Source organism: Canis lupus, chromosome 25, assembly GCF_048164855.1.
Source record: "Canis lupus baileyi chromosome 25, mCanLup2.hap1, whole genome shotgun sequence".
Classification (NCBI taxonomy): Eukaryota; Metazoa; Chordata; class Mammalia; order Carnivora; family Canidae; genus Canis; species Canis lupus.
In genome coordinates this window covers 11,795,053-11,819,893 of record NC_132862.1, presented here as the reverse complement: position 1 = coordinate 11,819,893, position 24,841 = coordinate 11,795,053, and the positions used below count along the sequence as shown (strand labels likewise).

Sequence of the window (24,841 nt, the reverse complement as noted above, 5' to 3'; positions counted from 1 at the left end):
GCCGCTCCCGCTCCCGCTCCCGCCGCCGCCGCCGCCGCCGCGCCCGGCCGCCTGGAGCGTAGGGAGCCGCACTGCGCAGCCGCGGCCGCAACCAGTTCCTCCGCCGCCGCCGCCCCGCCCAGAGCCCGAGGCCCCGCCCCCTGCCGGCCGCGCAGGCGCAGTGAGCGCGCCAGAGGCGGGAGCCGAGCGCGCGGGGTCTCGGCGGGGGAGCGTCGCAGGGGCTCGCGGCAGGTGGCTCCCGGTGGCTCCCCGCGCTGCCCGGGGCAGGGGCGGGCGAAACGACCCGGGCGTTGGAGACCGCCGACCCCAGTTCACACTCCGGTTCTCCCACCTGCAACCTAAATTCTCCGAGCATGTGTTTTCGTCTCTAAAACGGGGATCCCTGGGGGGCTCAGCGGCTTAGCACCTGCCTCCCGCCCAGGGTGTGAGCCTGGAGTCTCAGGATCGAGTCCCGCGTCGGGCTCCCTGCGTGGAGCCTGCTTCTCCCTCTGCCTGTGTCTCTGCCTCTCTCTGTATCTCTCATAAATAAATAAGAATCTTTTTTAAAAAATAAAAGGCAGACAGTATCCTCAGCCTAGGCTGGTTGCAAACATTAAATTGCTTAACGCACGAAAAACGCCTTGCACCTGGAAGGCATTTGATTAAGCATTTTTCATTTCCATCCTCCTCAGCAGGGACTTCCCCAGCCTCTAAGTTTGCGTAATACTGTGCGAGCCATTTTCATCCAGATATTTAATGACCACGTAATGCTGTTGAGTATGCCTATCAAGCCCCCAGCGAGCTTGTTAAAAGCATGTTCGGCTGAGGTCCTCCTTATTGCATCTTTTTGACCTTCTTTACAACTCACATTTGCATGTCCCTAACAGTGATGTTCTCCCTAAAGGGCTTTCTCTTTAGCTTTCCATTTCTTCCCTCTCTTCATCAACTGTATTAACACTCCCTCCATTTATTGAACACTCACGAAGCACCACTATGTGCCAAGTACTTTGGGGTATAAAGACACCTAGTTGGGAGATTCCTGGGTGGCTCAGCTTTAGCTCCTGCTTTCCGCCCAAGGCGTGATCCTGGAGACCCCGGATCGAGTCCCACGTCGGGCTCCCTGCTTGGAGCCTGCTTCTCTTTCTCTGCCTCTCTCTCTCTCTCTCTCTCTCTCTCTCTCTCTGTCCCTCTCTGTCTCTCTCTCTCTCTCTCGCAAATAAATAAAATCTTAAAAAAAAAAAGACACCTAGTTGGGCATGGGGTGGGACAGTAAATAAGGACCTGAATAAATGGGACTTATAAATAAGTGTAAATAAGTAAATGAGGGACAATATATAAGTGCAATACCACGATACAGACTTTAGCGTATAAGCCTGTAAAGGTGTGGGCAAACAAAAAAGAGTGATCAGTTCTATGGAGGGCATGGTCAAGAGACACTTCGTGGTAAAAGAGGCACCAGAGTCTTGGGGGGTGGGTAGGGTAAGGAATTGCAGGCTGAGGGATCAATGAAATGGATTCTTGTGTTTGGGGAACTGTGAGAAGTTTGATACCACCAGCTAAGTGAATGCAAGGGAGGGTGTGATGAATGATAAGACTTAGAAGTTGAAGGGGACAGATATTTGAGCGCCTTGTTTAGTATACCAAGGAGTCTGAACTTAATCTAGCAGACAGCGGTGACCATTGAAGCGTTTTTAAGTTAGGAAGTAACATGATCACATTTGCCTTTTAGAGAACAGGTTCTGGCTCCTGTTGGAGCCACTGTTGGAGGCTGAGACAAAGATTGAGATTGGAACCAGAAAGCAATCACAGTGCCACAAAGTCAGGGAAAGAAGGCTTTAAATACACACACACACACACACACACACACACACACACACAAACACACACATCCCACACAGACTTCATGAAGAAAAATCATGCTGTCAAACTGTTCAAATTGCATTTGGAGCTTTGAAGAGTTTGGACATGAGAAACAAAGCGGGGAAATGCTCTGTATTTTAGCAGTAGTTCTCCATTTGGGATCCCTATACCAAAAACTGCTGGCTCTGTGACCATGGGAAAGTTAAATAAATAAATAAAGTTAAATAAACTTAAGCCTCAGTTTCTTCTATAAGGATTAAATTTCTTGACTCACCAGACCAAAAAAAAAAAAAAATGAAAACTAGGGTGCTATCAAGATGTGTAAGTAGAATGAAAACATACACTTATTCATTCAATAAGCATTTATTGAATATATTCTACATGCCAGACAAGGGGCTAGAATGTACTGCCCTCAAAGGGAAGACAGGCAAATAAAAATAACAACAATATTAAATTAATCCTTCTACTACACCTTACAATTCTTAGAGAAATAAAGATAAACTTAACGAGGTACAAAGATGGATCTGCAAAAGCATATATAAGAATGGAAAATAGACTTGGAGAGAGAAAACCAAAGGATATGGTGCCAAGAAACTAAAATAAGAGCAAGTATTCAAATAGATCAAAGATATTTAAAGAGATGTCTACCACAATTGTTCCCTATTTCAACTTTGTTCAACAAAGAAACTAAATGTAGTAAAAATAAAGAATAATTTAATGCCCCACAGCATGTAAACATACTGGAATGGCAGTTTTCATTCTGCAACAATTTATGGGACGAGCATATCCAGAAGAAAAATCATCCATATACTTGACATCAGGGTTCTGGACCATATCACGTCCCTTTAGGTTCCTTTTAATCCTGTAATTAAAAAGAAAATTCTGTTGAAAAAGTATATAAGGCATTCCAAAATAGAAATGATTTTTATATTGCCCACACAGTGTTAACTGGTTATCTTGGAGTATAATGAGCCAGGCGCATGCCCTTATGATCACTTCCAGGATTCACACGTTTTTGTATTTTTGTTTGTATGTCTTTAGGTTTTATATATTTAAGTAATCTCTATACCCAACATGGGGCTCAAACTCATGACCCCTAGATTAGGAGTCAGATGCTCTTCTGACTGAGCCAGGCAGGGGTGCCCTTGAACATTGTGATATTCTTAAAATTAATCTCAAATTATTGAAAATGATTTGAATATTTTTGATATAGTAACAGGTATTTCTTTCATTTATTGTGTATATATATGTACTCCTAAGTCTATTTTTCATCTCTAGACCACCCTCATAATTCTCTGGTGACAGGCTGGCCATATACAAATTTTAATCAATGCTGATCTTACCATCTTTCTGTCAAAAAGCTTAATTTAGGGGGACAAAAAGAAATTTAAAAGTAGCAATATTCGTTGTTTAAATTATAGAGATAGAATTTTCCTCCATGATCTAGAAAACTCAGATTCAGAGTAACCCAGATTTCAAGAATCTTACGTTCAAAAGATTAATCTTGATTATTTTTATAGTTCCTAGTACATTTTGAATATGTAGCAGACATTTCATTAATGTTTTTATTATTTTCATAAATCTTCTCTTACTCTATAGCAAATTTAGGGTTCTGCTCAACATTTCCTTCCTATTTGTCTACCTTTTAGTACTTCTTTAAAAAAAAGGAGAAGAAAAAGATATTCTCTGGGGGAAAAGATAAATAAGTCTTTATCTTTCCAGAGTAAAGTTCAAACTTTTTTTACATATCTTCACTTTATAAAGGTATATGCATAATCTGATTCAATCCTTGTAACACTTATATGAAGTAGATGTTATTTTCTTTTAGAAAATAAGAAACCTAAAATTCAGAAGTTTGTTAATCCCATCACAAATAATGAAGATCCATAATTCAAACAGAAATTTTTGAGGATCCAACACACATTTTTCCCCATTTTACCTATCTCACTATGAACAAATAAATGCTACAGAGTGATGCAAATCAGCAGTAAAAGCAAAAAGGAAACAAAAAATCTATGTTATGTGAAAATTCTTAGAGTGGTTTTGGGATTACAACAACATTTACAGAGAAATACAAGTCAGAGTAGTTGCAGAGCACAAAGAATCAGAAACTCAGACTAAAAGTGAAAATCATTCTCTCTTCCAATTGGCTTCTAGTGAAATCTCTTCATTTCCCACAGTCCATTTCCTAGAAACCTTGTTGGACTGGAGGAAGAAGTTGGAAAATAGTATTCTCAATATGAACAAAAAGTATTTCAGTTGGGTGTTCACTCAGACCAATAAATGGGGGTAAGAAGTAGAGTCAGGGAGAGGGTGAAAGAGTAAAGCAATTCTCTTCATTCTCAAATAACTCAAATATAGGCCTCATGAGTCAAAAAAAATGGCAGTGGAAGACCAATGAATGGGGTTACCTTAGCTCCTATATGACCCCAAATTTAGTGGGTATTTTCATGCACAAGAAAGAGAGAGAATGGAGGAGGTGGAGTAGGGAGAGGAGTAAGGAATATCCTAGGGACCATCCCCATACTTCTCCCCATTTGTCTTCAGGAACCCTCCATTCCCATTAATACAATAGTTTATTATTTTTTTATTTCTTAAATACTGCCAGTAAAAAGCTAGGTTTGCAGGGAAATTTAGTCATGAGGAAAATTAGAATTAAAACACACATGCACAAGTTCTCTAAAACCTGCCATCAATCAAGGTCATGATTACAAGTGTAAGTAATATTTTTCCTAATCCAGGTCCCCAAAAGTTGAAGACTGAAAATAATTAAGAATTCTGATACTATCACACATCAGAAGTCCAGTCCTTAGTTGAAAAATAAAATCAGGGATCCCTGGGGGGCGCAGCGGTTTGGTGCCTGCCTTTGGCCCAGGGCGCGATCCTGGAGACCCGGGATCGAATCCCACGTCGGGCTCCCGGTGCATGGAGCCTGCTTCTCCCTCCCTCTGCCTGTGTCTCTGCCTCTCTCTCTCTCTCTGTGACTATCATAAATTTAAAAAAAAAAAGAAAAAGAAAGTCAGAGCACTTGTTGTTACCCATATTCCTTTCTATAAGGAAATTACATCACTACACAACATTATGTTATGTTTGGTTTCTTCTTTTCTATATTTTTAATAAGGTAAAAAATTATTTTTTCTTCTCTGTTAAGCTCTTATTTATCTTATCCTGTCCTGGAAACATAGACTTTTATTTTAAATCTTCTATTATTAAAGAACTACCTCTTGGACCAAAATTATTTTGCTCTTCTGAGAACTCAGTCTATTTTCCTTAAAAAAAAAAAAAAAAAATGCTTTCACTGCCATTTTGTCCCTTAGGAATCTTCTCTCAAACTGGTTTTACACAGTATCCCAACTCTTCTCAATCTTGTTGACCCTAAAAGTAAACAGGCACATTTCATTGTTGCTATTATTATAAATTAAGAGGATAGTGAAAATAAAACAGATGAAAAACTCTAATAATGAATCTTGGTACCCAGCTTAGTTTCTGAATTCCCTTGCTAAAAGAGTTCATGGAAATATGAAGATGAGATGGTAACTTTCAACTAAACTCCCTACTTCTAAGTAAGCCAGCAGGTCTAAACCTAGACATAAGCTCAAGACCTGCCACTCAGGAATTCGAGTTGGGGAGGCACCCATTTCACTAGAACCTTACCCCAAAAAGTTCTCATTGGAGTTTAGCCTCACACATTGAAACAAAAAAATTTCCTAACTTTAAAAAAAGTATTACTATTTAGCTTTACTTACAGAAGAGATCTGAGGAACTTTATAAGAACACAAGGAAAAATATTAAGATCAAAATCTAGAAAAATATGGATCAAGAAGATAGACATGGCACAAGAGTAAGCCTAATTTTAACCTGAGATTTCTCTCAGAAACAGACAGCAATCAATTATCTGCACTGTCCATAAGAAAAAGGCAAATTTGCTCGTGTGAATTAAAGCCTTTACTGAAATAGATCTGAATAAAATTTCTCATTTGGATTCTGGGTAATGTTTCCTCATTATCTTCACAAAAAGGAATAGCAGACCTTATTCAGCCAATTACTGATTTTTAAAAACGAGTATATAAAAATGATATTCTCCCATGGCTCAGTCTTAAACTTTGAAAATTCAAGCTGGTGTAATGAAATGGGAGCTAGCAGAACTACTACTGACACCAAACAAGTATCAGCTCCAACTACCAAGATGAAATCCTAACATTTTCAGTGTGGACTTGGAGTGGATACTTAGGCCAAGTTGAGTTTCCTAGAATAAAAAAAGTGGGGGACGGGGTGGAGGTAGCAAGCACTCCCTCTGCTACTTCTGTATCTTATGTACGTGTTTTTATTGTTGCAGTGATGCCACTGTAATTACTTATTACAGAGCTCTTTTTTTTTTAAGATTTTATTTGACAGGGAGAGAATGAGTTTGAGAGAGCACAAGCAGGGGGAGCAGCAGGAGAAAGAGAAGCAGGCTCTCCGCTGGGCAGGGAACCCAAGGCAGGGCTCAATCCCAGGACCCTGGGATCACGACCTAAACTGAAGGCAGACGCTTAACTGACTGAGCCACCCAGGAGCCCCCAGATCTCTCTTCTTCAGATGTGAGCTCCAACTGCTAGCTCAGTGCCAAGCACACAAAATATACTCAATAAATGTTCACTAAATTGAGTACTGATGTAAAGACAAACTATATCAGAGTTTAGAGTGTTAAAATAGTAAAATAGCTACTACAGTGTACAACTCCTACTGATGTGGAGAGCACACACTAAGAAATGACTCAGAACATGAAACATGTCCCAGAGCACTGAAACTTTTCAGAGCTCTACCTGATTTTTCCACAGAAGTACCTGGTCTTATTATGGTATTTCATATGCTCCAAAACTGGACCATTCCACAAAGACAGAAATATCTGCACTGGCTAAATGCAAAGTTCACATTTAAAGCAACATTTAAATAATCTGCGATAGCAAGGATATGCATTCAGGAAAGTAGTGTTCATACAATTCAAGGTAAAAATTCTCTATGACAGCTTTTTAAAATGAACTGGTTTTGAAGGAAATTGTTCTGAAGCTATTACACATATTGCTGCCCTGGTAAACGTAGCTGAAACTTAAATGACTGAGTCATTATGAGGAGGAATCACAGAATATTTTTTAAACATTCTCAGAGACAGACATGCTACAATTTGTTCTCTGCCTTCCTAGCAATTCTTCTCTATGATCATCCAGATTGTGTTTCAAAACCCCATTTACTAATTTCTGCCTTTTGGTTTTTCTCCTACCCCCTTCCCTCCTTGTCTTTGCTATTACTGGGGCTTATTTTCTATTGCCCTCAGTAGCCAGGGAGGGCTTTCTTTCCCTCTGCTTTCACAAAATGGTCACATCCTATATTCAGTATCCTTCAGTGTCTCTTGATTCTGCTTAGCTATTTTTGTCATTGACTTCTCTGCACTTCTGTTTTTCTACATTCATTATTCCAGACCACTGAAGGTACCTATGATTAAAAGGTGGGGGGAAAGCAGTGCCAGTAAGTCAAAATATTTTGTTTATCCTTTTTACACTCTTTCCTGTTTTTACTTAATTTTTAAAGTACAGTGTAGAAATTCCTATCAATGGTCCAATTTCTGTATCAGGCCTTTAAAAAGATTCCTGAAGAGGTAATTTGCAGATCAAGAAAATAGATAAGGGCCTTAGTGTAAACTAAAACTTTTAGTCCATTTTGCATTAATGCATGAACATGCAGAAACTACATTCTTTTTAGGCAACTAGGATTTTTGTCTAAAAGAAAGGTAATAAATATGCTATCAACCTAGAAAAGCTGAGATTCTCTTCCTTTTTTAATGTTTTCACTTTCTCTATCACTATAATTTTAGGAAGGCATTTAACAAAAATAAAACCTTTAATCAACTATTTCTACTGTGTAATACAAAAGGTTTTAAGATTATGTATTCTGATATGCCTCAAATTATATCTTCACTCTTAATTGTATCAAAATAAGGTAATAAACTCTGAAGTTTTGTATGAAATTTGGTTAAAAGAACCCACTGCTAAAACCACAGTGTAAGTTGATGCAACAGAGCTACAAATGTACCCTAAGCCAAGGCTCTGAATCTTTTGCATATTTTAACATTAGGTGTATTTATGGAATTTGGGTCTGTTTCCTGGTTTGGAAGTGTATTTGAGGTAGGGTGAAATGAAAGCAAGTGAATTGTGATTAATGACAGGAAAACAAAATTTCAAACCAGCCAATTCGGTTCATTTGTCCTGTCTCATAGCGCATACCATCAGGTTCTTGAATTACAGAAAGTTGGCTGGTCTGGGATCAGAGCAAACATCTGATGTAGAAAATTCAGTGTAACCTACAGAACATAATTCTTTTTGGTCATCCGAGAGGGCGTGGAAACGATTTTTGTTACAAAGAATATTTTTGTAATGGGATTTTACCTATAAAGATACTAAAGGTTCATTTAACTGAGCAGCCAGTGTGCCTCATGTTAATTATTTTATGTGGATTGACATTTAATCCTCCCAACAACCCCATCAGTTAGATTTGATTACCATTATCCCTGTTTAATAGACGGCACATGACCTTGAGTAATTTACTCAAGCTCACTTAGTTAGGTTCTATAACAGGGATTCAAAGCATCAGACACTAGTTAGCACTCTAAATTTCCATGCTATACTGTCTCCCCACCTATACAAAAAGATGACTACTCTCCATTCAGGTAAAATCCCATCTTCTGTCAGTTTTTTCTCTCCCACAGTCCATTTAAAATACATCCTGAAAGAATTTGATCATCATCAGAAGACCCAGTGCCTCCAAAGGATAGTTTTGACTTAAAAATTAAAGATTTTCCCTACTACAATTATTACTTATAATTTTTACTATGTCTAAAATTTAAAACATTTGAAACATGTGAAAAACAGTAAAATATGGCAAAAATTTCTCATGTTTTAAAAGAACAAAACCAGTTAGCTGGGGTTCCATTCAAAGTATCTTATAATTAAAAACAAACTTTTTCATTTAACAACACTAAAGAATGAGGTATATAAATGTTTTAATCACAGACTTTTACTGTATGCAATTAACTGTATTTCACAACTAGCATCTTACAAAAAAGACAGTCTCATTGTGCCTGGAAAAAGTACTGCAATTTAACAGAAAATTACATTACCACGAGAAACCACCAAATATCACAACTGTCAGGGTCTACGATTTTTAGGGGTACTTTTTTCTGCTCTTCAAATGTGATCAGTGTCTTTAAGTGATATTCTGATTCCAAGTTAGGTTTTTAATTTACATTTCAGAAGTCTCCTAGAGGTGGATATATATTAAGCAAATGGTAAAAGAAGCAGGAGACCCTAGAAAAATTTAAGAAGTACTGTGTGGTTTCTAGGTTGGATTTTTAAATACAACATGAAACACATTATTAGTTTTGAACAAAAATGCAAAATCTGTAGTCATAAAAATATTTTATTGGTAATTTTACATAATAGTAAGTGGGGCTGTAAATACTTTTTCTATTTCAGGATATTGATAAATGCATAAACTGGCAGTTGTGTCTCAAAATAGGGCAGTATGATTTTCATAAGAATCATTATGTTTAATAAGAGGCCAATTATTAAACTGATTTAAGATTAGTCATTTCCCAGTTCTGTGCAACAGTTCCCATTTCTGTATTAATTAGATTCATACTTCTATGACCCTGCACAAGTTTGGGGCAAGACAACAGTGATAAAACTATTATTTAAAGTTAAAGCTTTTCCAAAATTGCAGCCTTTAAAATACATCAGGTTTCTTTTCTGTTTTTGCCAAATGCTTATACTGATTTGAACTTTAATGTTTTATATTATACAGAAAATACCAGTGTTCAATGACAAGAGCACTAAACCTGAATTATAAAGCTAAATAATCAATGTTTTATTGTTTACTACTCTGCTAGTAAACATTACAATAATGAACGTTTTAAAAGATAAACAAAAACAAAGATAAAACCAGAAACATAATTCAGGAACAATAATTTAGTAAAATGTGTCAAAAACATTGGCAACGGTTCATACAAATTCTTTATTTAATAACAATTTTTCCTATTTAACCACACCAAGTACCAGCAGGTGTATTTAAGAGGATAACCATTAAGAAAATCCTGTTGCAGCAATAGTTGATTAAGTTGATCTTTGACTTGTATACATATAACTATTTGTTTCACAATTCTCAAATAATACATATTTAGGCAGCTTGCACTATGTTATAAAAATTTAAATTCGTTACATGCCAATAGTAGAGAATTCAAGAATTATGTGTTAGAATTCACTAAACTAAAAGTGAAAATAGACTTACCAATAACACTGCATAATGAATAATTCAACCACATTTTCATGGCACCTTGAACTGTGGAGACCAAAATGTCAAGTCTGAAAATGTTTGGTAAGCATAGATTGCAATAAAGTCTAACAAATTCTAACAAATTTCTATTCTGTGTAAAACGCAAATTATGGATTGTGCGTGAATGTTTGTCATGAAAATGTGGTACTTCTTGGCATAATCTGTGTATTTGCATGTTATGACAGAAGTGACTAAGAAATTGGAGAAAATAAACTTTAATGAGATTCTCCATTCAATGATGAGGCTTCTCCTCTGGGTGAAGATGACCTGGACATTCCCCTCTCTGTATTATCAGAGCTAGAGCCACTCTGACTGTGTTGATCTGCAGAAGCAGCACTAGATGCAGGCGGTGACTTCGTTTTCTCCTTAAAGTCTGTAATAATGACTGTCAGATCTCCAACGGTAACTTCCAAATGCTGAGCACTACTCCGATCCACATTTTTCAATCTTGGCCTAAATACAAAAGATGGTAAAATTTTAAACTCTCTTCTCTCTACCAACTTTCAAACATATAATGCATAAATTGTGTAAGAATAACAAAATGAATACATCTATATTTAAAGCTCCAGATTCATAAATAACTAGCCACAAAAATATAATTAAATGTTTCAAATCATTAACGTTAATCGAACCAATCAATGATGAATCTTCTTCAACATGACAAACTGATACCCTGGAAGCAATGGTCTCTTAATTGTGCTTTTATAGCTTTATCATAATTTTTCAGATAGCTAATCAATTTTACTAAGATAAATGTTTTAGGAAAGCAATGACATAGTTGGATCACAGAGTAAGTTGGTAACAGTTAAGGCTGTGTTATACGTAAGGCTGTTATTCCAGAGATGTGCACTGTTAAAGGCATCATGATTATCTGTTCTGCTTGTATCCATGAAGATTTTAACTGCTTAAAGCCCATGCAAATATCTGTTCGGTACTGTGAATATCACTCTTGGCTTCATGGTTGGAAAAGAATAAGCTCAAACACAAATGTCTTTGAATCTAGTAAACAAAACAAAAAACAAAAGCAAAAGCAAAAGCAAAAGAAAAAGTAAAAGTAAAAGTAAAAGAAAAAGAAAAAGAAAAAGAAAAAAAGCATCCTTACATTTAAGCTTATAATGGTGGCCTCTGTGTTTAATTTCTAATCTATCTCTCAAACTCAGAAAAACATGATATTTTATAATAAAGGAGCTGAAATCTTTTATTTCCACTTTGTATAAGAATATATCAATGTAAAAAAAAGAATGTTAAATGGTTCATTTTATTATTTCACAAGTGCCATAAAACACTCTTCAAATTTACCTGGTTTTCTTATGACTGTTCTTTTTGCTAGTTGTTTCCTTTTCACTTTTTTCTTTTTCTACTTTATCTTTTTTCTCTTTCTTTGACTGTGTAGGGGGCACAAACTGCTGAGTAACCTGCTGGGCAACCAACTGGGAGACAGGTCGAGGCTTCCTGTGCGCATGTTAAAAAGAAAGGTTTTTTTTTTTATTATAACTAAGAATATATATTCTTTATGAAAATAGCTCAAATTTTAGATATATGACATGATTTTCAAATAAAAAAATTCTTCATGTGAGATAATATGCAATTTAACAGATTTTACACACATACACACACAAATTATTGTCTTTCCTATCTAACAAAAAAGAACTATAATAACAGCAAAAGTTATAGCCCAAAATATATGGTCACACCATTAAAATATAACCATTACATAAATCAATGTGAAAATTATTAAAAAAGTATATCAAACTGAATGCTTATAGGGCAGCACACATATAAACAAACATGAATCCTAAAATTAAACTTAAAAATTTATACTGAAATAATGTTTACATTATCCCTTCTCTCTCATAGAAGGAAATATTTAACCATCTGTGACAATGGCTATTTATTCTTTCCTCTAAAATCTTTCATTTATTCATTTAATAAATATTTGAGTATTAAATTTTCTCACTCTTTATTGCTAAAATTTCTTGAGGTTCCTTATATCTCTAGCCACAATCTTGCCATGCTTTTTGTGACCCTGACAATCTGCCCAGTCCTTTGAGACTTGCCTACTTACTCACTTATTCATTTAAAAAATACTGAAAACCTATTGTAGATATTGCGCCAAGATATCTGAAATGTTGTTTGGCTTCACCCTTTGGTGCCAGTACAAAGCTGTGACTCCACTGACCCAGGGTCAAGGATCCCTCCAGCTTTATGGTAGAACATGGGAAGTGAGGTCAAGATTCAAAGTAAACAATCTCTAAATTCTTAAACTGAGAGACAGAAAGAAGACTGAGGAGGAGAAGGAAGAGAAGTAAAAAAGTAAGGGAGAGGAAGATAAACATACATTTTTACAGACAGTCTACAAAAAACACAGTAATTTTATTGCCTGGAAAATCCTGACCCTATTTCAATCAGAATTATTAAAGGATCTTTCTGATATTGCTGTTCCTCTAAAACAAGACAAAATAGAAACCAATGAGAAAATACTGCACTGTCTACAATTCAAAGCTGTAAGGAGGAATCTTTTGAAGGAGTAAGTAGGAAACACAGCATATAAAAAACAGGTTTCAGTAGATGGATAATGAATTTTGTTTAAAGCCCACAGAGCCTAAAGTACAGAAGGAATATCCAAGAAAGATGTTCAGCATAATTTAAGAAATAGGGTTGATAAAAGTATCAGAGTTAATGATGTAGACTAAGAGTCACACAAATAAAAGTGATATTTAGCATGGTAATTAATGGCTGAGCTTGGTAAGGAAATAAATTTTCTAAAGAATAGATTAAAACAATGGTTCCTAAATTTAAGGTACATCAGGATCCCCTGGAGGGCCTGTTAATAGCTTGCTTAGCCCTACTCCCAAGGTTTCTAATTCAGTGGGCCCTAAGGTGGAGCCTAATTTGCATTTCTAAGTGGTTTCTCAGTTAGCTGATGCCTCTGATCTAGTCCATACTTCACAAAGAAGCTTGAAGAAGTACAATATATAGGTATTACGGTTGTATAAAGTTTGAGATGGAGAGTGGGGAGTGACAAGGGAATGGAAGGAAAAAAAAAGCAAGGCTAAATGGATGGGAAGGAATCCAATAATGAAGAGCTAAGGAGTCTGACTTACTCTTAAAAGATGGGAGATTGAGAAAAAAAAAAAAAGGACGGGAGATCACAAAAGAATTGAATTTTACAAAGATTACTGGCACCGGCAGCAGTCTGAAGGGGAAAGGTACTACAGTGGCAGAGAAATTGTTAGGAAAGCTACTAAGAGATTAGGGGATAAAAGGCTTGAACTAAGGAAGCAGCACTTATTTAAGACAGGCTAAAGTAGTAAAATCAAAGAAACAAGTAACTAATTATATACACCTTTCCCATTTCTTAACCAATGAATATTCCTCTACAAAAACAGAAATCCTAGCCCTCATGAAGCCAAAAAAAATCAACACAGGGTCTTAAATGTTGATAAATGCTATGGGAAAAAAAATAAGGAACATAGGGAGTAATGGAGGAGTTACAATTTTCATTTTATTGTCTGTTTCCTCTTCTAGGATATAAAACTCCACAAGGAAAAGGATGGTTACCGCTTTATGCACCACAGTATAATCAGCACCTAGCGCAGTACTAAAAAAAAATACTAGCTACTTAGTGTTTGTTGTTGAATGATTATATCAGGTTTAACAAAGAAAGATGTTTTTTAAGAAAAAGAATACTGTCTCCAAGGTTACTCACTGGCCAGGATCAACCACTTACTATACAAAAGTAAACAAGTAGTAGTAAGAGCAAGAAGAAATAACTTTTAATTATGTTGGAAAATGGAAAGAGAAAAGAAAACTCAAAGCTGTAGCAGGGTTAATTAAGAGTTGTTTAAACTAATGCCTAGTGAACAGTGAATCACCTAAAATTGAGAGTCACTCCAAGATATAAAATGCAATTGAGGTGTAGTCATCTTTGGTCTCCCCAGGTAATATGGATCTCTGAATCTCTTCCTTCCATAACAAATGAAGGTTTGACAACTTCCTTTATTATATTTTGTACTGTGTCACTCCCTCCATCCTAAAATTTAATGCAAAATAAATTGTTAATGATTGAACTGAATTAAAATAAAATTACAAACATTAAAATAAACTTACATGCTTTTGAACCTAAAGGAATTCTGTTTCTAGCAATCAAAAAATCAATGTTATTGAGTAACCATTATTACTAAAGATATAGAATTGATTTATATTATCTTTATATAGTGCTTTTAAGTAAAATTGCATATTTTTCTATGTTTTTCTGTATTAATAATCTCAGTACCCCAATACTTTTTTTTCCTGTAAGATCTGACTATCTCAATCATGAGTTCTCTGATCAAGATTTGCAGGAATATAACCCTTGTGCTGTGGTTAGGTACAGAATATTTTTATAACATGATCAATCAACTCCCTCACCCCTCCAGCACTTGTCTCCAAGTAGTACCCATCTACTATGTGACATTGTTCCTCAACATCTCCCCCCAACTTTTATGCGAGAAAAGGATAATTTCAATTCCCAACTTCAGGTCTCTTAGAACTGTTGTGGAGTCTTTTTCATATCTAACAAACATTATCTGTCCAGAATCTTCCTAGAATCATTTTCCCTTTTTATATGGCCCATCAATCTTCTGAAAATATCAGTAGAACATAAAACTTCATAAAGCCATTAGGCTGAGTTACATATATTTATAATTTGTTTTTAAATGAGTTATGAATCTAAAATTCTTCTAAGTGTTATTCTCTCAGGGGGGTAAGAACAAACTACTCAATAAATGCACACCATCCAAAACCAACACAGAACAAATTATTAGTTAAACTAGTCATGTGTGAGGCTGGACTCTGAAGACAAGTTAGATGACTACCACCTCAAACTGGAAATGAAGTAATAGTAGTAAGGGTCTATTCTAATCTGGAGAATGGCATTGAAGCACTGAATGTGATGACATTTCAGAAGGACCATATAATCAGAAGAGTATCTGAATAAAAGGGGTAAAGAACTCTCCTCCTGGAGAAGGAGGAGAAACGGAAAGAAATGGAATTTAGAAGGGTAGTGCTGTGAACCGAATGTTTGCATTTCCTGCAAAATTCATTTGTTGAAATTCTACCCCTCCAAGGTAATAAATGGTAGTAGGAGGTGGGGGGTTTCAGGGGTGATTAGGTCATGTGGGTATAGCCCTAGTGAGTAGTGCCCTTCCTTATAAAAAAGGCCCCAGAGAGATCCCTTGGCCTTTCTGCCAAGTGAGAAAATAGCTGTCAATGTGGAAGTGGATCCTTATCAGACAGCTAATCCGCCAGTGCTATGATCTCAGACTGTGAGAAATGTTTGCTGTTCATAAGCAACCCCATTTATGGTATTTTTGTTATAGCAACTCAAAAGGACTAAGGCAGTTATAGGAAAGCCAAGAACAGGTCTACTCTAAATAGGAGGAACTGATAAACGTGGGTGTCAATTACATTGCATTCATAGTTAATAAAATATAAGCAAAGCTATCCTTCAAGCAAGCATAAATATGAGACTAGTGATTTTTTTTAAATGATTTTATTTATTTGACAGAGAGAGAGATGAGCACAAGCCGGGGCAGAAGGAGAGGGAAAGGTAAGCTCCCTACTGAGCAGGGAGCCTGATGCCAGGTTCCATCCCAGGACGCTGGGATCATGACCTAAGCCAAAGGTAGATGCTTAACTTACTGAACCTCCCAGGCACCTCAAAACTAGTGGTCTAATAAGCAACCTTGTGTTCTTAGAGTACCTAGTGTTATTATTGATTTTGCTATTTTTCAGTCACCAACAAATTTTCTGTAGAGGTTCTCTTTTCCCTTAAGAAAAATATTATTTACTTCTGTTCTTGAGTAGCGGATACGTGTTTCTTTTTATCCTAGACTTCCCTAAATGTGTAATATTCCATTTCTTTATTCTCATTTTAATGATGGCTGATTCTCACTTGAAGATTAAGTGTGCTCCACACTGTTCTAGGATTATTCGATTTGATTCAACTTTGGGGAAAAAAGCAGCACGAAATATAAATACGCAAGTATATACATAGACTAGTTACTGAAATGAAGTTCTCTGTTGCTCTCTAGAGGCTGAATGTGCTTAAAGATCCTTCATTGAAGGCAGGGGGAACACAGCTTACCTTTTAACATATCATAAAGTGACTCAATACCAAGCCCTACTGAAGAGAAAGCCCTCATATCTCCAGGGGCTCTTAAGAAGATTTAAACTATGATCCTTTTCCTACTTAATGAGAAAAATCTGGAGGATAGTAGGAAATTTTAGAGGTGAGAGATTGTTAACTCAGTAACGGGTAGGGTGTTATTTTCAAGATATGCCTTTTTATGTTCCTGGATTTCTCATTCATGGTTTTGACAATACACCTGTAATGCCGAAGGTTCTCTAGTAAGAAGGACAAAAGGTCATCTGGTTAGTGAATTACCATATTCCAACTGCATTCTATTGTCCTCTTCCATGTACCTAAGTCATACCTAAACTGTTACTTGTGAAATATGGTATTCAAAAATTGGGGTGGCTTCATATGTCTCTATGTATCCTTCATAAACAGCTCAGACAGGGGCACCTGGGTGACTCAGTGGTTGAGCATCTATCTGCCTTTGGCTCAGATCATGAGCCCAGGATCCTGGGATCAAGTCCCACATCAGGCTCCCCGTGGGAATCCTACTTCTCCCTCTCCCTATGTCTCTGCCTCTCTCTGTCTCATGAATAAAGAAATCAAAAATTTTTTCTAAAAATAAATAAACAGCCCAGAAAGATGTATAAAATTTTGCAGGTCTACTGATTTACTCTGTAATTTAAGGAGAAAGTGAAATGTCAACAATAATGTAATGGAGATCTACTATTCATCAGAACAAAATATTTTTAGGAGCTGCTTAACTTTCTATGTGGGTGGAAGGCTCGTGGTACATGTTGAATTGGTATATGCCTTTTTTTTAAAAAAAGATTTTATTTATTTATTCATGAGAGACACAAAAAGAGTTAGAGATATAGGCAGAGGGAGAAGCAGGCTCCCTGTGGGGAGCCCGATGCAGAACTCCATTCCAGGACTCTGGGATCATGCCCTGAGCCCAAGGCAGATGCTCAACCACTGAGCCACCCAGGTGCCCTGGTATATGCCATTTCTAACTATGTGTCTCTGCCTTCTATCCCCACCAACCATAACAGAAATTCCGTATGCTAAGTATTTTAAGAAAAGGTTTCAAGCTTGATCACAATTTAGCTTTGTCAAGCTGGACAAACAAAACAAACAAGATATAAAATATTTACTGGTTCTTTTCTAAAAGAGGTAGCATTATTCATAGCTCAGAAAGAAATAATCTTCTTCGTAACACTAAAGTACATGGTAAGGTGAAGCAATGTAATAAGTTTCAATGAGTAAAAATAACTAAACCTAAATTATGAGACTTGTAATACACAGCTAACAAAACCCCAGAAATCTAACCAAGGTAGGTTTTATAAGCAGCAACCTTGTTTTGCTCAACAAATTTACTGCACATTTACATGAGTGAGGTATAGGTAAGATGCTGGAGATTCACCACGGGTAAGACAAACAGGTCTGTGCCCTCACAGAATTTACTTAGCAGATGAGAAAGAAACCATGCAAAAGTAAACTAAAAAAGTAAGTTTTGTCAAAAGCACTAAGGAGGAAAAAACCCTGTGTACTATTATAGAGAAAACAGAATGAGAACTTATTATAGACAAGGTGGAAAGAACTTTAGTTCATGTTTAAATCATCAGTACACCAGGAAAGAAAGCCATCACCATGGGCCCTTTAAAAAAAAAAAAAAACTTTTAGTCATTTTATGATAATTTATATAAGAAAGAGAGTAATAAAATTCAATCAACATTAAAAATTTTACTAGGGCAGCCCTGGTGGTGCAGCGGTTTAGCACCGCCTGCAGCCCGGGGTGTGATCCTGGGGACCCTGGATGAAGTCCCACCTCAGGCTCCTAGCATGGAGCCTGCTTCTCCCTCTGCCTGTGCCTCTGCCCCCCTCTCTCTGTCTCTATGAATAAAATTTAAAAAAATTTATTAAACACTTAAAACATACTTAACTCAAACTTTTATATTCTGTAATAATTTGGCTTTGAAGGTATACAGACCTGAAATTTTTAATTTGACTAACTCATCTGCTACTGTGCCTAATCTTAGGAACATATCTACCTTGTAATACTGATTTCAGGATCTAAAACACACCTCTAGCAGATTTTGGCTTATCTTCACTTCCACTTCTTGCACTAGCATTATCAAAACATTTTACTTCGAAAATCTTAATGCTCATATTTGAAGAGAGGACTACCATTTTCTTTCTTCCAAAATTACCAAACATTTTCATTTTTAGACTAAGTATATATGTACCTATCCCTTCAGCAACTACTTATGAATAATGACATATAAATTGTGATGCCAAATGTCACAGAAGATCAAAGAATATACGTTCTTATGGGAAAATAAGATGGCTCAGGTTCATTGTTGCAAAATACTGCATAATAAAATCCTTTCTGTTGAATGACTACTCACATGAGAAACCACATTTCCTCTCTGTCCTTAAAAATATAATGTTCATGTAATGATTCGAGTTTTGGGCAGCCCGGGTGGCTCAGCGGTTTAGCACCGCCTTCAGCCCAGGGCATGACCCTGGGGACCGGGGATCGAGTCCCACGTCGGGCTCCCTGCATGGAGCCTGCTTCTCCCTCTGCCTGTGTCTCTGCCTGTTTGTTTCTCTCTCTGTGTGTCTCTCATGAGTAAATAAATAAAACCTTAAAAAAAAAAAAAAAAGATTCTTGAGTTTGTGGAAAAACTCATCTAAGATATTATCAATTGAAGACACATCAAAGAACTCTAGTACCATGCCACCTACAGAGTGTTAACAAAGCAAGAAGGGATGTAAATTACTCAGTGTGAATTCCCTGATTTCTCTTCCAGTCCTAAGGTCTGGGGAGGCACTCTGCAGCCAGTTCAAAGACTCTTCCCCTCCTAGGCTTTGTGAGGTAAAATTTTCTTTTTAACAAATCAGTTTTTGAGATTTTGTGATGAAGAAGGAAATTAGAAAGACACTGATGAGAGAGGTTTTGAGAACTGCAGCCTGGGAGCAAAACCATTATGTGAGAACAGAGGTAAAAGGGAAGGTGGTGACTAAAAATATGTTGTTAGGGCTCTCTTTTTTTCAGAGTGTTCTAAAAATATAAATAAAGGATTCGCTACTTTATTTTGAAATTTAAAAAGGAAAAAAAAAGAATGAGCTAATCTGCAAAATAAATTGATTAGCTTTAGAGGTCTTCCTTCTGTGCAGGTTTTATTTGGTGCATAGAACAGATTTGTATAACGTGTTATTTCATATTTTAATGATTAACATATTTTTAAAAGAAACATGCATCAAATATTTATGGAGCCCCTGCAGCACCTCTGGGGAAACGTGGTCTTCCAATTCCTCTGTAATGCTGTTAATCCTTTCATGGCTGTATTCTCTCTCTACAAACTGTACTCTAATCCCTACATGAGAAGAGATCAGTATCTCACTTATTTGTGTATCTCAGCACCTACTATAGTACATCTTATGTGTCTAGATGCTCAATAAACATCTCTTGGTATTAATGATCATTAAAAATACCAGTTAAATATGATGCATAAATACAACTATTAAACAATCGTGGGAACATCGATTTGACTAGGTGCCAACTTTCAAGAATTCACTTTCTTTGGAAAATTCCTGGTATCATCTTCTTTTGAGCCATTTGCCTCTTTTTCATGAAAATGGAATGTAGGGTTTAATCTATATCTTGGCTTTCCATAAAAAAATTATTACTAAATAAAAAGAAGAGTTCTTACAAAGTGGTTTTCTCTCCAAAAGTTAATATCTTCTGTTAATATTGGCACTATTTGACTTATCAGCAAAATTCAAATATTAATGATATGCAAATTTTGTTACTGTTTTTGCAGCAGAATCACTGTGCTAACAAAATTTTACAAAGAATCTCAATACATTAAACTAAAAAAACCTAACTTCTATATGAAGTTGACATGGTGACTCTCCTGAATGCTCATCCCTGACCCTCCCAATTACCCCTGAGGTGTGGCTGTGAAAGATATAATTTGGAACCATTGGCCCAAGTATTCACATTTTACTGATGAAATTTACACCTCAAGGTCAATGTACTCTTTCTTCTTGCTATTTGAGGCTAAGTGCACTTATAGAATGCAAGGAACAATACCCTTCATCATTTCAAGAATCCGAGTGTTTTGAAGAATTTTTATTCTGAGGTCTAATTTTCAACATCAAACACTTCTGCAAAAGCCTAGAACACATTTTTCCCTAAACTCCTGGGAAGTGGCAGCAGGGGAGACTTGATTCTTTGGCAGCTACTAAGAAAGTCTTTGGTAAGCACAAAGTAGATGACTACATCAATTTAAGAAAAACTAGGTTAGAGCGTGCAGCAATTAAGTCTCTGACAAATCCCTCAAATCATTAAACATAACAGCTCACTTCATTTGAAAGACTAAGGACACTCTCCAGAGCTACCAACAGGTCCTCCTCAACTTTTCCTGACCCTTAGCCAAACAAGTATCAAGTCCTTTCAATTTTTCTTTCACATTATTGGAATAATTCCCCCTTACCATTCCCACAACTATCACTCTCATCCAACCCAACTCTCGCCTTCTAAATTCTCTACTTGACTGGCTTATCTTCTCTGCTCCAATCCAAGATTATTTTTCCTTAATTTATTTAACAAATATTATTAAACACTCAGGGTTCATTCAAATCACTGTTCCAAGCACTGGGGATAAAACGCCTTCTTTTACTGTGTGCTGTAAAAGTCATCATGGGGTGACCTTGATTCTTATTTCACAGAGAAAACAGAAGCGATTTGGTGAAAATTTCCACAAGCTTCCATCTGTGCCCATCTCCTTTAACTTCCCTATCCATATTCCCAATTATAGCCATGTCCCTATTTGCCTAGTGGATTCCTTCTCCAGGACACCATTCCTGCTACTGACTTCCCTCCTCTCCTGCTTCAGCAATACTTTCTTTTGTGAATAGGTAATTCCTGTCAACATACAAACACATACCAATAGCTCTTAACTTAAAAAAGGAACAGAAAAAACTCTTCCCTAAGTCCACATCCTTTTCTAGCCACTGCCCTATTTCTCTGTTCTCTTTTGTATTACAAGCATCAAATGATTTCTCTATACTTACTTTCCACACCTCCTTCCTCCATTCTTTCACAGGCTCCATTCTCTCAGGCTCTTGTCCCTACCATTCTACTAACACTATTACTTTCAAGGTCACCAACAATCCCTTTACCATACATACCTCTCATCTTACACAGTCTTTTCAGGTAGCATTTAACTGAGTTTATCACTCGTTCACTTTCGGCAAAACCTTCTTCATAGGCCTCTAAAACAGTACTTAATTTTTCTCCTGCCTCACCAGCTACTCTTTCCCAGTCTCAATTATTGGTTCTTTTCCTTCTTTCAAAATTTCTAAATTTTGGAGTGCATCAGGACTAAGTCTTAGATATCTTTTCTATCTGCACTAACTCTTGAGGATATTACTAGTCAAAGTGGGTCCACTAACCAAAATGAGACATCAGCACCTGGGAAACTAGTACAAACACAGATTCTCAGACCTAACCCAAGAACTACAGGTATTTTTTTATGCACACAGAACTTGAGAAATGTTATTTAAGGTGACCTTATTCAGTCCTTGCTTTAAATACCATTTGTACAATAGTTCTCAGTCCAGACTCCACACGAGAATGAACCAGCAATACACTTTAAAAAAAAACAGCCAAGGGAACCCTGGGTGGCGCAGCGGTTTAGCGCCTGCCTTTGGCCTAGGGCACGATCCTGGAGACCGGGGATCGAATCCCACGTCGGGCTCCCGGTGCATGGAGCCTGCTTCTCCCTCTGCCTATGTCTCTGCCTCTCTCTCTCTCTCTGTGTGACTATCATAAAAACAAAAACAAAAACAAAAAAAACAGCCAAGTGTCTGACTCTTGCTTTTGGATCAGGTCATGGTTTCAAGGTCATGAGACCAATCCCCACGTCAGGCTCCACGCTCAGCAGGAGATTCTCTCCTCCCCCTCCCCCACTGCTCCTCCCTACCTTCACACACAGAGGTGGCCCTTGCTCTAAAATAAATAAATCAAATTCCAAAAATATAAAAAAAATTAAAATAGAAGTATCTATGCCTAGGGGGAAATTTAAATTTTGTTAAATTTTATAAATAGAATAAGATTTGTAAAAATGAACAGCCACTTAAGAAAAAGCTAGATTTTTAAATTTATTTTTATTTTGTACTTATTTATTTGACAGAGAGAGGGAGAATGCACATACAAGCAGGGGGAGGACAAGGAGAAGCAGGCTCCCCATTGAACAGGGGGAAAAAAACCTAGATTATTTATTTATTTTAAGATTTTATTTATTTATTCATGACAGACACACAGAGAGAGGCAGAGATAGAGGCAGAAGGAGAAGCAGGCTTCCCACGGGCAGCCTGATGCAAGACTTAATCCCAGGACCCTGGGATCACAACCTGAGCCAAAGACAGATGCTCAATCACTGGGCCACTCAGGTACCCCCAAAACTAAGTTGTTTTTTTTTTAAATGAAACTACTAAATTGAACATTAATGTTAATAATGAGAGTAGTCCCTGAGTAATCTTTTCTGGGCATAAATTTTCCTCAAGGACACACACACACACACACACACAAAACCCCTCATATTGAAACATGAAAAAAATGTGATCCATTCCACTCTAAGATACTTACCCAGAGACAGAAATATATAACCATACACAGACTTCTACACAAATGTTCATAGCAGCTTTATATGTAATGACCAAAAACTGAAAACTAAATGTCCACCAATAGATGAATAAAGAAATTCTAGTATGCTCATATAATGGAATACTGCTCAGCAACAGAAAGAAATGAATTACTGATACATGCAACAACACAGATGACTATCAAATTATGCTTAAAGAAGCCACAGAAGATATATACTTTATGATTCCATTTATAAAATTCTAGAAAATGCAAACTAATCTATAGAGAAAGCAGATATGTAGTTGCCAAGCAACTGAGGATGGGAAAGAGGTAAACATGGGAGGGAAATATTGAAAAGAAAATACTGAAAAGAAATTACTGGTGATGATGGCTATGTTCATTATCTTAATTGTGGTAATGGTTTCACAGGTATATTCATACGTCAAAACATCAAATTGTATACTTTGTGTGTAGTATATCAGTGATACCTCAATAAAAGCTGTTCTAAAAAATGTTTAGCTTAACCACTAATCAAATTAAAAATGCCCGAGTCCCACTCCTGAGATAAATCAATGCATCCAATGTTAAGAACAACTGATCTATATAATAATATTAAAATTGTATCACCAGCCCCAATATCTCCCCTACACTCTAGATGCCCAACAACAATATTTGATTCCTCCCATTTTCCCCCTCTTCCAGTCTGACAGTTTTCCTGAGTAAATACACTCTATTTTTCCAGTTGCTCAGACTAAACACATGGAAGCAGTATTCATTCTCCACCTTCTCTCTCTCTCACACACATCTAATTTACCAGCAAATCCTTTCCACTCTACTTTCAAAATAAATCGAGAAACGGATTTCTCACCAACCCCACCAATGCTACCTTTTAACATCCTGCCCCTGATTCCTCAACTGCTTGGCTATTGACTATTCTCCCACAAAGCAGCCAGGTGATCCTTCTAGATATAAATCAAATTATATCACTCTTCTGCTTAAAACCATTCAATGGGTTCCTCCTCTACCCAAACCCCTTCACTTGTTACACTCTGGCAACCAGAGTATATGGTAATTGAGAATAAAATCCAAAATTCTTGTTCTAGTCTGCAACCCTACATGATGTAGTCTCTCTCCCCACCTCATCTTTTATACTCTTCCCTCTGGAACCCTCTGTTCCTGTCTCTCTCAGTTGGACTGAGCTGCCACAACAAATGCTGTAGACTGGGTGGCTTAAACAACAGAAATTTAATTTCTCACAGTTCTGGAAGCTAGAAAATCCAAGATCAAGGTCCAGCAGAGTATGGCTTCTCGCGAGTACTCTCCTCCTGGCTTGCAGAGAGCCTCTTTCTTACTGTGTCCTCACAGGGTAGAGAAACAGAATGAGAGAGAGAGAGAGAGAGAGATCGTTCCTTTCCTCTTCTTATAAGGCCTGCTACCAATCCTATCTTTCACCAAATTCTTCTTAAGACCTCATTTAACCTAAATTACCTCCTAGAAGCCCTATCTCTAAACATAGTCACACTGGGGATTAGGGCTTTAACATAATTCAACAAATTTAGTGGATGGGGTACAATTTAGTCCATAATATCCAACTTCATTGGCCTTCTACTCCTGCCTGGGGATATCCCTGGCTCTCCCCGGTCTACTCACTCCCTCATTTATTCTGGGTCTCTGCTCAAATGCCAGTTGTCAATTAAGTCTTTCTTAACCTGTAGTAGTTTTTAAATGAAACTACTAAATTGAACATTAATTTCAATAATGATAGTAGTCCCTGAATAACCTTTTCTGGGCATAAGTTTTCCTCAAGGACACACACCCTCACTCTTCTCTCCAACTCCACTGCCCACTCTGTTACTCTGTTCCTC

The 24,841-nt window shown here is 37.0% G+C and overlaps 1 protein-coding gene across 3 annotated transcripts in view; it reads right to left on the bottom strand.

Annotated features, from left to right (window-relative positions):
• Positions 1-8,858: 8,858 nt before the first annotated feature.
• The window catches only part of YAF2 (YY1 associated factor 2), a 69,984-nt gene continuing 54,001 nt past the window's right edge, over positions 8,859-24,841 (bottom strand). For all 3 annotated transcript variants that reach the window (XM_072798329.1, XM_072798327.1, XM_072798328.1), the window contains 2 exons: positions 11,503-11,655; positions 8,859-10,656 (listed from right to left, as the gene is read on the bottom strand). In XM_072798329.1, the coding sequence (XP_072654430.1) occupies positions 10,419-10,656; positions 11,503-11,655 (391 nt within the window). In that variant the 3' untranslated portion in view covers positions 8,859-10,418. The remainder of the gene's footprint in view (positions 10,657-11,502; positions 11,656-24,841) is intronic.